Source organism: Tenrec ecaudatus, chromosome 12 (genome assembly GCF_050624435.1).
Source record: "Tenrec ecaudatus isolate mTenEca1 chromosome 12, mTenEca1.hap1, whole genome shotgun sequence".
NCBI lineage: Eukaryota > Metazoa > Chordata > Mammalia > Afrosoricida > Tenrecidae > Tenrec > Tenrec ecaudatus.
This window is the reverse complement of record NC_134541.1, coordinates 77,594,561-77,609,425: the sequence shown is the minus strand read 5'-3', so window position 1 is coordinate 77,609,425 and position 14,865 is coordinate 77,594,561. Positions and strand designations below refer to the sequence as shown.

General features: G+C 39.2%; 1 protein-coding gene across 1 annotated transcript in view; it reads left to right on the top strand.

Moving 5' to 3' along the window:
• WDFY4 (WDFY family member 4) overlaps positions 1–14,865 on the top strand; it is a 388,818-nt gene that overhangs the window by 293,776 nt on the left and 80,177 nt on the right. The window contains exon 46 of the mRNA XM_075527922.1: positions 2,346–2,408. Within this exon, the coding sequence (XP_075384037.1) occupies positions 2,346–2,408 (63 nt within the window). The remainder of the gene's footprint in view (positions 1–2,345; positions 2,409–14,865) is intronic.

Sequence of the window (14,865 nt, the reverse complement as noted above, 5' to 3'; positions counted from 1 at the left end):
ACAATCCGTTCTAGTGCTCCCTCCCCCCAGCCTTCATTATTTAGGACCCAAATCCCTTGTCCTCCCTATCACCCACCCTTGTATTCCCTATATCCCCGTGTGTCAGTTATCATTATGTATCCACTCCTCCTGAGCTTCACAGCTTCGAGACCCAACAGAAAACAATAAAAAAACAAAATCACACTAAGGTGGCAAGGATAAAATCATAATAGTACAAAGAAAAAATGCAAATGATGCTTAAGACAAAAAGACCACCATCAACATTCAAAAAGCCGGGGAAGAAATTTCTGTCATGGAACAACTAAGAGATACTTGCACCCAGAACAAATTCCGGTCGTGTCTATAGGGAGGTCAAGTATCAAGTTGGATCCGACATAAGCAAGATGACAATGGCCTCTACCGGATAGTAAGGCTGTTCATGACTCTTGCCTGTGACTAGAGGGGATCTGCCAGCAGCTCCTTCTGTCCAGACACTGTGCAGATGGGTGCCTCATGAGGCAGATGGGTGCAGATGGCTCCCACTCTCCCCCACAGCCCTCCACAAATTGGGGGTTCATCATTTTAGCTCAGGTGCTCTTCTCCTCACCATATTCGTATTTTGTCGTTGTCATCTTTGGATCGCACAAGCTGGTGTGCTGCTTCTGTGTGACTTAGTTGATTCCTTGCCTGAGTGCCTGGTTTGAATATAAGCCTTTAAGACCCCAGCCACTATTCCAGTTAATACAATTCATAGCAGGGCACCATCTGATTTCTTTAACTCACTTTGCTGTAGCACTTTTATCTTCAGTGATCATTTCCTGAAGGTGAGTACCACGCAGGGCCGTGATGTAAGAACTAATTATTCTTTTTTTGGTCTTTGTCACGCTTGGGTTTTATGGTTCACTGCCATCATATATATGGGAACATGGGGATGAAGGTTCAAACATACACCCTCCCTTCCCACCCTCCACTCTGCGCAGGCCCTCTTCCTTTGTGAAGAGAGGTGATGGATGGATGGATGGATGGATGGATGAGAGAGAGAAACAGAGAAGTCTCACACAGGAGGGCCTTCTCTAGGCTCTCAGAGGAAAGGATCAGACTGACTGAGAGTAGGAGGGAGCGGTGGTCTACCGTGTGTGCCGTAGAGTACATCGAACTAATTATTCTTAAGTTGGAGCCAGGATTTAATGGTAGCCAAAAACTCATTACTGGATCTATGCTTTTTTTAAAATTTGCTATAAATTGGGAGTTAATACATATGTCATATCATTCCATAGTGTAACCATGTCAAACATAATTGTACAATTGCTTCCATAATCAGTATCCAAACTTTTCCTTCCTGAACTTCTTGTATCAGCTCCCTTCTTTCTCCCACCCCTATACATTCCCCTTCTCCCCAAACCCTTGTTATAGTTTCTTTCCCTAAAGGCTCAAAATCCCTGGGTTTCATTTACCGAAAAACAAAGAAATAAAATAGCTCAAAAAACTTTATTTATATTTCAACATTTTTTAATCTCTAGTCCCTAAAATATTTAGGTATTCCAATAACATATTTTCTTAGAAAGAAGTCCAAACAACTGAATTTCCCACTTGTGTACTAAATATCCAATTTTCTTCAAGAAAGACGTCTACTACTTTAGTTTAACAATAGATTAATTTATCTAAGAAAATTAAGCCAGTGTGCATGTTTTTAAAATTCAATCATCATAATTTTCCTCATTATTGCTGTTATGGGTTTTGTGTAAAAAATCCGGAAGGGACAGACAGAAAGGCGTGCTCCCCAGTATGAATGGACCACAGGGATGCATTCTTTTAGATTCCCTCTGTAATTGTCTCCAAGGTCCCTGTTAAACCAAATCTAAAATACAGGCTCTCAGTGCTCAACTTTAGATTAATTTCCTCCCATGATTTATGTATGTTAAACATTTGCCAAAGCTTGTCTAGAGATCTTGTGACTCTCTTGAGTAGACAATAAATATCACCTAGCAAAATTCCTTAACTGTACCCACCCTCTCAGGAGCATTAAATTATAAAAGCATTTTTCTCCAGAGGGACATGCTAGAACACGCAGGAGAGCTGTTGAACTGGCCAAGGGCAGTATCAAATGCTTCCCACTGAGGAGAACAAGGTGTCTGGTCATTATTGTTTAACTATTATCATTACCATAAATAAGACCAGAGTTTGCGGTACTTGAACTTACTGAGAAAGATCCTACAAGGTACAGCCAGGACAGGTGAACATGATCTAGTTGGGTGAGATGTGTACGTCGGTAATGAATCTTATCTACTTTTCTGATTCTGCAAGTGACTCCACTGGTTCTGAGACTATCTGGATTCTACTGAAAAAATTATCCTTTCTTTTTTTAGTTTCTGCTCTTTCCAACCCAGCTTGAAGGGGAAAAACATCATGGAGGACTCTCTCAATCTAAGGTAATAAGTCAGGGATGCATCAATCATGATTTCTGGTCATGGTTTGGCTTTGTTCTAATATTTTACTTACCTGATCATATTCTAAATAACTTATGCAAAAGCATGTGTTTGGGCCCTGTTTCTTTATTTCCTTTTTCCTGTCCCAATATATCCCTCATCATATTCCTAAAATCCTTTATGACAAGCCTCTAAAAGTAGATTTAATGTCCTATGTGCTCTGTGATTTGCTCACAAAAAATGCAAGGATGCAGTTCTTGGCTTACGGTTGTAGAGGCTGCTTACCAGGAGGGGGGTCAGGAGTAGGTCTACATAACCTTTCTGTGTATTCCCTTTGTATGCTCAGAGTTCTGAAGCTAAACTAAGCAATGATGTGCTGGTCAAATTCTAATGAATGAATCTTTGTAATGGGGAATAATTACTGATGCAAAGCCCCCTTTATAAGGACCTAATTCTCTGTAGGGCCAACTCAGTATTAGTAGGTGCTTAAATTTAAGTTAGAAATGAGACTATGTGGGGAAAAAATGGGGAATGGCTTTCAAGAGGAGTATGTGTGGACATGGATGCCAGGAAGAGTGTTTCTAAGGATAATATTAAAAACATTTATGAGTGTGGATTAGGTACCACACTTTATCCAAAATTATCTATTTATATCTTATATGTGATTATACAGGGGGTGTTAAAAGCTGTGGGAAGCAGAATTGATCATAGAAAATTTCCACCACTATTTTGAAACCCTCGCGTATGTGATGTTTGCAGCTTATCAGAGCAAATAAACAAGATAATTTTGTCAGTGAAGTTGGCTTTTGGTCAGACCTCCAGTGGAGATGGAGTTCCGGTGAGAGGCTTAAGAGAGGTATACTTTTGGAATATTAGCCAAAGACATGAGACTGGATGAGGCCACTCAGAGAATGCGTGACCATGGGAAAGAGGTCCACGGACTGTTTCTTGGGGTGTGCCAACATCTAGAAATCAAAGATAAGGAGGAGAATAGGCAACAGGTCTTGGGAATGAGTATAAGACAAGTAGAAACTACAGGTAGGGGAGATGCTACAGAAACTATGTAGAGTGTTTCAACCATGTTGCTGAAACGCTATGGGAAAGCCAAGGTAAGGACTGAGAAATGACCATTGATCTTTGAAATATGAAAGTTATTGGTGACTTTGAGATGACTCATCAAAGGGGATGATAGAGAGGCTTCCCACTGTACCTGATATTAACCCTTGAATTGATCAATGTGAAGGAGTCCAGAGTACCAAGGGGATGGTCCTAGAGGCCTGGACAGCAATGGGTTACTGGGGCTTATTACTAGGTGGCAGCTTACCAACTGGAATGGAAAGATTTCCGTTGTCAAATTGTGTACATCCTTTGTTCTCAGATTGCTTATTATTTATATGCAACTGGAATAAAGCCACTTTAAATTACCTGAAGCAAAGCAGGAAAAAGGACACACTCCCTAACATACATGCAAAGACCCAACTGGCAGTTAGACTCAAGTCGGTCTGCAGGAAGCAATGTTTTCCATCTCTTCTCGAAGATGTTCTCTGGACTGGCTCTGTTCTCAGGGCACTTATGCCATGATGCCATCAAATCGTCCAGCAGCTCCAAGCATAGAGGACCTCACAGGAGCTCCAGCACACAGGGGAGTAGAAATGTTCTGTCCCAACAGACGGAGGAACAACCCCACATTTCATTGTCATTTGTCTTCGTCCCCAAATGAAAAGCCTACATTTATCAGTTCCAAGTAGTGTGCCCATCTAACTTGTGAAGGTGGAGTCAGGCCCACCTAACAATGAAGACCAAATTGGAGGAAGGTGCTTCTCCTAAAGAAGCAACCTGTGGGGCTGCTATTAAAATGGGCTGAATGCTAATGTGTTCACCAACCACCTGCCCCAAATAGGAATCACCCCCAGAGACCGCAGGAATTGCAGCCCTCATTTCCTCTGTCTTGCCCCCTGGAGAACTGCATTATCAGTTGAGACAGGTTGTTTCATTGACTCCATGACTCTAACAAATTTTATGAGGGTGATGTAAGTTATATCACCCTCATAAATTTTTATGTAACAGTGCTCCGCATCCACATGGCTATCCCCATGAAGGCCGGCAGCGCTCACCAATTCCACTCTATTGAGCTCATAGTCGTAGGGGTACTTTTCCCAAACGGTGTAATCCTTAATCGGCATTGCAAAACATCTGGCTTTTCCACTTCAGATCTCAGGATAGTGTGAGTTTATGGGGCAGACAGAGGAGGGGCAAAGGGAAGAAAGCACAAGAGGAGATGAATTATAGCTATGGTCACTAACCAGGTGACAAGATGAGAAATCTCTGGCTTTTAGAGGAGTTACATATTTGGCAATCACTTCTCACTCAATCCTTTGGATAACTTTAAGCACTAACCTAAGTACTGATCTGTGCTGACTTTCCATTCTATTTATTTTTACAATTGTGGGAGTATTATCTGTCAGATTGTGTTTGGCACAACCGGAGCCTAGCTCCAAGCATGGAAAGTCTTGGAAAATATAGAGTGGGAAAGCATCTGGGGTCATTTAAAACATTGCCTGATGTTGCAGACAATCACTAGTGACAAATGGACATGTGAGAAAACACACATGTTTCTGCTAACTGCTGTTGAGTTAGCGTCCCATCATGCACCATTGTGTACTGTGGGACTGGATCATTGTGATTCACAGATTTTTTAATTGGCTATTTTTTTCAGTAAAGCACTAGGTTCTTATTTCTAGTCTATTTTAGTCTGAAAGGTCCAGAAACCTTAAACCATCATGACACTCATATATAAGTGTCTAATGACTTGAGGTGCATTAGATATGAATATTGCCCTTCAAGCTACCTATAGCCTTCCAAAGAGGGTTCAAAATCACTGTCATGGAGTCAGTGCTGACTGAAAGGACAGGGCAGAACTGACCCTGTGGGTTTCAGAGACTGTAGCTCTTCGGACCACAGGCCAGCTTGCAACCACTACACCAGCAGGGTTCCTGGGAGAAGTTGACGACAGCTTCAACATTAAATACAAAGTACAACAATCCTCTCTAAATTTTCCAGAAACCCCTTAAAGCATAAAACAATAGATGTAGTCAAGTACCTGGAATGCTTTATTTATTCGAATAATCCTGAAACTAAGAAAAATAAAATGATCATGTTGAGTTAAATCATTAGCCTGTGAAAGATAAACAGAAACCAACTTTTTAAAATTTTTGTTTCTAAAGCATACTTTCTCTTTGTACTGAGTAATAAAAATTTCCTTTTCTAAATAGTAGTAAGCAAAAAAAGGCAATTCTTTTCTTACAAAATATGAAAAACAGTCCTGAAGAATATAATTTTCCATACTGGTTCTCCAGAAAAGAAGGGAGGGCTAATTTTAACTTATTTTTTATAAATGTGTCTTTGGGGAGCTACCATAATCTGACCCAGTGTTATTGCTTCTCTATGATCTCAGTTTATGTGGAGCTTAGCAACCTCAGAGTTTAGAAATTTCAGAGAGATACATGACCGGAATATATGTCTGGCTTTCTCTCTCTCAATAGCTGGAAGTTGAGGCAAACTTTGAACAGTGAACTAGAGAACATCCTTCTAATTTCACTGTGATAAAGAGTCTACGGTTCCCAGTTCTAGAAAATGCTGTTGGAAGTGACAGTGCTTCCCTTGTGGACCATCAGCTCATGGCATCCACTTTTGACAGTATAGCTACATTCCCGAGGATTTGTAGTAGCTGATTTTTCGGCAGTAGGACACACGTCTTTCTTTCAGGCAACTTCAATGTACTTGAACCACCAACCTTTTAGTTAACAATCAAATGTTTTCATTGATTGCACTACACAGAGACTTATTTGTAGCCAGGAGTTTGTAATTCTTGCAATGTAATGATTAGAACTAAGTTATATGGGGGCTCAAACTGTCCAGTTGAGTGTGTCATTGAGTCAGTTCTGAGTCAACCCTATGTAAACAGAAGGAAACACAGCCAGGCCCTGTGTCATGCTCACAATTGTTGGACTTGAGCCTATTGCAGCCCCCGTGTCAATCCAAACAGTCAAGGGTCTTCCTCTTTTTCAGCTGATCCTCCATTTTATCAAGCGGACTCTTCTTTTCCAGATAAGGGACTTTCCTGGTACCGTGTCCAAGTATGAGAGCTGAAATCTCACCATTCTTAATTCCAATGCGCATCCCAGCTGTACTTTGTTCTTCTAGTAGATCATGGTGCTTTCAATCGTCTCAGGCAGCTTCATATTTCAAATGCATCAATTCGTCTGTGACCTTCGTCTGTGACCTTAATCTCAGAGTTACCTCCTTGCTCTTCAACACTTCACAGAAGTCTTGTGCAGCACATCATATGCTTTCTTGATTGTGGTTTCCATGAACATTGACTGTGGATCCAAGCAAAATGAAATCCTTGGCAACTTCAATCTCTTTTCCAATTATCATGTTATCTATTGGTCTAATTATGAGAAGTTTTTATTTCTTTAATTGGAATTCATACTGAATGCTGCAGTCTTTAATTTTCATCATCTAATGCTCCGGCTCCTCATTTCAGCAAACAAGGCTGTGTCATCTGCATTTACATGCATGTCACGGGGTCAACTTGCCACGAATAGCAGAGCCCATTAACCTGCAATCAGCTTTGTCTGGGTCATGCTGACTTCATTATCCATGTTACTCTTGGTCTGTCTTACCCTACTAAACCATAACTCCTCTCAGCTCTCCCTTTACCCAATCCATTTCTAGGCCTCTTCCTCTGTTATCTGTACCCAGTCTCTCTTGTTTCCCTTTGGTTCATCCAGCTGGGTTGCTTCCATAGCTGTCCTACACCATCATGCTGGTGTGAAAGACCGAGGCCAGGAAGAATTCATTCAGCATCATGACCCACTCTACCTGCACTCTAGCCACCTACAGGATCCTTGTACAAAGATAGAGAAACAGAGTAGCTTATTTTTATGATTCTAGCATATTTCTCAGAAATCTGACAGAATGTGATTGAGGACATGTAATTTTTGATTAGTTCTGTGATCATAGCTTAAGATGCTCTTTCTTCCAAATGCCCAAGTCTTTTGGACCATTCAGGAGTTTTAGCGCTGGGCTAACTGGGTGTGTTATGTTCTCCCCTTAAACTTAACGTATTGTCGTTAGTTCCTTTGCAGTTGGCTCGGATTCCTGGTCACGTTATGTGCCACAGCATGAAACCCTCTCTGGTCTTGTGTCAGCCCCACCGTGGCTGGTATGCGTGAGTCCATGCTTGCAGCCGCTGTATAGTTGAGTGTCTTTCAACCGAGGGCGTATTTCACAAACTGGCTGCTACTGCTCCCTGTGGGGCTGCTGAAGGGCTCCAGGGCCAGCAAAAGCAGATGGCCGACATTCATTGCCGGATTCTGCATGATAGCACAGGAGGTTTGAATTGGCAAGCTGAATGCTAAGTAATTTTTTTTCTGAAAAGCGGATGATAGGCCAAATATGTGTGGGAACCTGTGACAGAACTCATCTTCCTGTATTTCATTAGACAGTCTAGAGTTTTCATTTTATTGCCTATTATTTAGAAGATTGCTAGACCCTTCTTCCTAGTCTGTCTTAGTTTAATGTCTCATAAATTAGCTCTTGACCCATTTAAGAGCTTCCAAAAGGTTATTGGAAAATTCCATTTTTTACATTTAATTTTTCCACTAATTTTTATAACCCCCTTACATATGGTCTGTTTGTTGTTACATGTAGGTAGCATCATTTTTTCTTTGCATTTGGTTATTGTTATTTAATTCAGTACTTTTATTGGGGGCTCATACATCTCTTATCACAATCCATACAATCATCCATTGTCATGCACCTTTGTACATATGCCACCATCATCATTTTCAAAGCATTTTCTTTCTACTTGAGCCCTTTATATCAGCTCATTTTTCCCCTCCCTTCCCCACCCTGCCTCCCTCTTGAACCCTTGATAAGTTATAATTATTTTCATATCTCACATCGTCCTCTGCCGCCCTTCACCCACTTTTCTGTTGTTGGACCCCTGGGAAGGGGTTATATGTTGATCTTTGTGATGGATTCCTCCATGTGCCCCCACCTTCCCCTTATCGTCCTGGTAACTCTATTCTCATTGTTGGCCATGAGGCATTTATCTATCCTGGATTCCCTGTGTTGCAGGCTCTTATCTATAACAGTGTGTATGTTCTGGTCTAAGCCAATTTGTAATGTAGAATTGAGATGATAGTGGGGTGAAGGAAGCACCAAAGAACTAGAGGAAAGTTGTGTGTTTCATTGATTCTGGACTGTACCCTGACAGGCTCATATCTTCCTTGTGACCCTTCTGTGAGGGGATATCCAATTGTCTACAGATGGGGGGCATTGGGTCTCCACTCCATGTCACCCCTCCACTCCCCATTCACATTGGGTATGATTTTATTCTGGGTCTAAAATGCCTGATACCTGATCCCATCGACACCTCACGATCACACAGGCTCTTGTACTTCTTCCATGTGGACTTTGTTGCTTCTCAGCTAGGTGGCCACTTGTTTATCTTCAAGCCTTTAAGACCCCAGAGGCTATATTTTTTGATAGCCGGGCACCATCAGCTTTCTTCACCTCTTTTGCTTATGCACCCATTTTGTCTTCAGCAGATTGTGTTTAGAAGGTGAACATCACAGAATGCCGGATTATTAGAATGAAGTTTTCTTGTGTTGAGGGAATGTGAGTCGAGGCCTAATGTCCATCTGCAACCTTAATGATTAATTAAAAATATCTGTATTTCAAAACAATTATAGATTTACAGAACATTGTTATAATAGAGAGGTTCCAGTGATGACATATTTTTATAAATTATTTAATTAGGGCCTCATACAACTCTTGTCACAATCCATACATACATCCAGTGTGTAAAGCACATTTGTACATTCATTGACCTCATCATTCTCAAAACATTTGCTCTCCACTTAAGCCCCTGGCATTAGCTCATTTTCCCCCTCCTTCCCTGCTATCCCCCTCCCTCATGAACCCTTGATAATTTATAAATTATTTTGTCATATCTTGTACTATCCGATGTCTCCCTTCACCCCCTTTTCTGTTGTCCATCCCCCAGGGAGGAGGTTATATGTATATCTTTGTAATCGGTTCCCCCTTTCCACCCCACCCTCCCTCCACCTTCCTGGTACAGCCATTCTCACCACTGGTCCTGAAGGGATCATTTGCCCTGGATTCCCTGTGTTTCCAGTTCCTATCTGTACCAGTGTACATCCTCTGGTCTAGCCACATTTGTAAGGTAGAATTGGAATCATGATAGTAGGGGGAGGAAGCATTTAGGAACTAGAGGAAAGTTGTATGTTTAGTGGTTGCTACCCTGCACCCTGAGTGGCTCGTTTCCTCCCCACATAAGAGGATGTTCAATTGCCTATAGATGGGCTTTGGATCTCCACTCTACAACCCCTTATTCACAAAGATATGATATTTTGTTCTGAAAATGCCTGATAGCTGATCCATTTTGACATCTCATAATTGCACAGGCTGGTGTGCTTCTTCCATGTGGGCTTTGTTGCTCCTTAGCTAGATGGTCACTTGTTTACCTTCAAGCATTTAAGACCCCAGACACTATCTCTTTTGATAGCCGGGTACCAACCAGTGATGATACCTTACAGAACTTTATTATAATATTAAAACTAAGAAAGTGTCATCAATACAATGTGTGAGCATAGTATATATTTTTATCACATATATAGGTTATTGCAAAAACCATAATAATCAACATTTTATCACTTCAAATATACCTTTAGTGTTATCTCTTTAAAATTGTACTCACATTACCATCTCCCATTATTGCTAATCATTGACAACCACTAATGTGTTTCTGATGTCAATAGTTTTATAAATATTATATAAATGGAATCATACAATATGATGCATTTGAAGGTTGTTTAGTCACTCAGCAAAATGTTTTTAATCCATTCAAGTTCTTGTGTGTATCAATAATATGATGTTTTTCATTGATGAATGGTGTTTCATAGTGTTGATGTACAGTTTACCACTAAGGGACATTTGGGTGTTTCTAGTTTGGGGACAATACAAATGAAGTTAACTATTTGCATTTAATCAATATTGATATGCTATAATGATTGGTGCATTGCAGTTTCCTCTATATACATTCAAAATCACATCAAATATTTCTCAAAGGCCACACATCGATGGCCTAAAGCAAAGTGAGGCAAAATGAGCTGAAGCAGCAAGTCAGTGGCTTAACTGTACCAGAGAACCTGGCCCAGAATAGTCCCCTTGCCACTCTCTGTCTTTTACTTGAAGATTCCTCTTCTCTAGGGAGACAGCCGAGTTTAACCTAGGGAACGGAGACACAGAAACGGAGGCATTTGTTCCAGCCTTCAGAAGCCAAACAGGAGCAAACACACAGGTCATACCTACTCCGAGATCGTCAAAATCACTCCCAGCTTTTAGAAAGGGCAACTGGTTGGGCTCAATGAATAGGGTCTTTTTTTCCCTTTTGAGAATAAACACACATTGTTGTTTTACTATGTATATTGATAGGCTTAGTACAATTCCAGTAAGTAAGGATGACTATGGTGGATTCAAAGAACTTAAGTGAGACTTCAATTCCAAGCCTTTCTCTTTATAGAAATGGAAAACAAAATGTAGGAGATTAGTCGTAACCTCAGCTGTTGCTGAAGATAATTCTATCTTCAGCTGTTGCTTTGCTCTAATGTCAGTGTTTTCTTGCTAAAAGGCACTGTCATTTGAGGATCTTCTATTCAGTTAAACTGCCCTTCAAAAGAGGCTGAAATTAAGACATTCCCAGATCAACAAAAGCTGAACGTTTGCTATAAAAATACCAAAGAGTCACCCAATTTGAAAGAATAAGATATAATATAAAGTCAAAATTGTATGAAAAATTACCTATGGTAAAAGTGATTTTGAGGAAAATTACAAAAGTCAGTTTTGTTTCTTTTTTGGTTTATAACCATCTTGTGTTCTATATGACATAAAATACAAAAACAAAATTAATAGTTATAAAATAATTATACTGGACACATGATGTATAAAGATGTAATTTATGACATGAACATCATAAAGAGGTGGGAGAGGAACAAAGTTGTTGTATTATACTCAAGTTAAGTTATTATCTATGAAAACTAGGACATTAGAAGTTTTGGTTGGTAAATATAATCCCCTTGGTAACCACAAGAGTGGTTTTAAAGAAAGATGTACAAAAGGGAGGGAGAAAGTAGTGAAAATTATTATCTTCAAAAATCAACTAAGCGTGCACATGCAAAAAATCAGTGTCTAAGGAGATGAGACACAGGTAGAATGCCAGACACGCAAAAAAAATCACAAAATGAGAGAAGTTGTCCTTTACTGATAGTTACTGTACCAATGAACAGATTGAACTTTCCAATTAAAATGCACAGATTGACAAAATGATTAAGAAAACTTGACCTAATTAATATGTGCTATCTATGAGATATTCATTTAAAATAATTTTTAAAACACTAATAAGTTAAATGTGAAAAGATGGAAAATACTTCATAAAAATAGAAACAAATGAACAAATGCTCAAGTGATTATATTAATATCAGACAAAATATACTTAAGCAACAGAAAAAATATATGAAGAGACAAAGAAAATCATATTTAATGTTAAAAGGATCAATAATCAATAGAAATAAGTTATAAAAATGTGTCAATCTGACAACAGAATCACAAAATTTGTGAAACAAGCACTGACAAACTGAAAGAATTGAAGACAGTTAAAAGAGTAGTTGGAGACTTAAGTACACTACTTTCAATCATAAACTATCTAAAAAGAGCAATAATGAAATAGAAAACCTGATTGACACAATAAATGAATTGAATCAAACAGGATTTTATAGAACACTTGTCCAAATATCATCAACATAGACACACTTCTCTGCTGCAGGATAAACCATATGTTTGATCAGAGAACAAGCCTTAACAAATTGAATGGCATAGGAATCTTACAAAAATCTTCTTTGCTCATCATTCACTCTTTGCCATCGAGTGAATTCTGATTTATAGTGACCTTGTAGAACAGAGTAGAACTATCCTTTGGGGTTTTCAATGCTGTAAATATTTAGGAGAGTAGGAAACTCCATCTTTCCCCCATGGAGCCATTGGGGAGTTCGAACTGCCAGCCTTGCAGTTAGCAACTTAATGAATAACCCACTAAGCCACCACGGTGCCTACTCTGGCCATAGTGGGAGGAATATAAAAATCAGGAGTAGAAGAATAACTAGAAATTTCACAAAAATGTGGGTGTTGGGAGAAGAAATCATGAAGGAAATTAGAAAACACTTAAAATTTAATAAAAAGTACAAGGGGAAGCAAAAAAATAGAAACTCTTAATAAGCAAAAATATTAAAATATGAAGCTACTGTTCCTCAACAAAGAGGAAGCTATTGTTCCATCTGCATGTCCACATTTCTGAAGTCATTGTTTCCATCTATCTAACCCTTCTCAAACGAATTTTGTACTCCTCAATTTACAGTACAGCAATATTGTGAAAGTATCCGTTTGGGTATCCTGAAAGGCCTCAATTGTGTTGCCTTTAAATTTTCTCTGAATTTAAGGAATAAAAAGGTCAGAAAGGATAAGGTCATTTCTGCTAGGTGGATGGGGTAGTTTCCCAAGGAATTCTTGTAGGACAGCCATTGCTGGAAGAATGAATAGCTACATTGCCATTACAGAAACAACATCAATGGCACAAATTCCCTAGTCTTGTTTTCACCCATGTAATTTTCAATTTTCTTAAAACTTCTTCAAAGTACATTCTTCAGGAAAATCTATCAAGGTTACTTCTTTGAGGTCCCTGAAACGGTAGTCACCATAAGCTTCTAAGCTGACCTCTCTCCCTTGGATTTAACTGGACCAGGAGAGCCCCATGGAAGCCATGATTCTGACTGGATCCATTTTCAAAGGCACCCCAAAAGATGAACATAAGTGTATTACTAAAGGAGTTTGTCACGGTCATCGGTGATTGCATTCTTAAACAAGGCTGTTTGTAATAAGCCTCTGTGTACATGAATTGTGTGAATCATAACAAACTGTGGGTAATATTGTGAAGAACAGATCATCCATAACAATTGTGTTTATATGAAACCTTTACATAGACCAAGAAGCAGTTGTTCCAGGAGAACAGAATATATTCTGTGGTTTACAGTCAGGAAAAGATGGAGGAAAGCTCATTAGCAACCTTGGAGATGCAGATAGCACCATCTTACTTTCTGAAACAATAGAATTAAAGCCCTTTAAGAACAATGAAGACTAGAGCCGCCAATATGAGAGACAATTCAGTGAAAAGAAACCAAACTATCCTTACAACTGGACCAATAGACAACACGTGATGAATGAAGAAAAGATTGCAGTTTTCAAGAATTTTCTTTCATTTGTATCCACAATTAATGATCATGGATACAACAGCCAAGAAATCAAACAACATATTTAATTGGGTAAATTTGTCGCACATACCCATCTAAAGCCTTAAAGAGTACAGCTGCTACTTTGAGGACTAAACTGCAACATCCAACGCTTCACATGCATGTGAAAGCTGGAAAGTGAACAAATATTTTATGCATGTGAATTATTGGTGTGGGTGAAAAATATTCAAAGCACCACAGACTCCCAGAAAAGTATATAAATCTGTCTTGGAAGAAGTATCGCCAGCATGCTTTTTAGAAGTGAGGATGCCAAGACTTTGACATATGTATTTTGGAAATGTTATCAGGAGAAACCAGTCCCTGGAAAATGACATCATGCTTGATCAAGTAAAGGATCAATGAAAAAGAGGAAGACTTTTGATGAAGTGAATTGGCACAACAATAGGCTCAAATATAGTTCTCAGGATGGTACAAGGACCAAGCAATGTTTCATTCTGTTGTGCATAGGGTTACTGAACTGGAGCTGACTCTACAGCTCCTAATAATAATATATATTAACTGAAATCCTAGTAGCAATTGTTTTGACTTACCTTCATAGCACACATCAAAGCCTACAGTACTCAATACTGATACAGTACTCAGAGAGCAATTTATAGCATTGAATGCCTACATTAAAAAAAGAAGATCCCAAATCAATGACATAACTTGACACCTTGAAAAAATGGGAAGCAGAGGAGCAAATGAAGTCTAAAGCAACAGACTTTGATTCCTGATTCCTACTCATAGTGACCATGTAGGACAGAGTAAAACTGCCTTTGTGGGTTTCTGAGGCTGTAAATCTCTACCTGAGTAGAAAGCATTCTCCTTCTCCCAAGGAGTGGTTAATGGATTTGAACTATCAACCTTGTATTTAGCAGTCAAGCTCACAACTCACTACACAATCAGAGCTCTCCTAAAAGCAACCAGAATATATAATAAAAAATTAGAACAATGATAAATGAAGTAGGATTAGAAAACTAATAAGCGTAAAAATCAAGAAAACCAAAGGTTGGTTGTTTGAAAAAAATAAT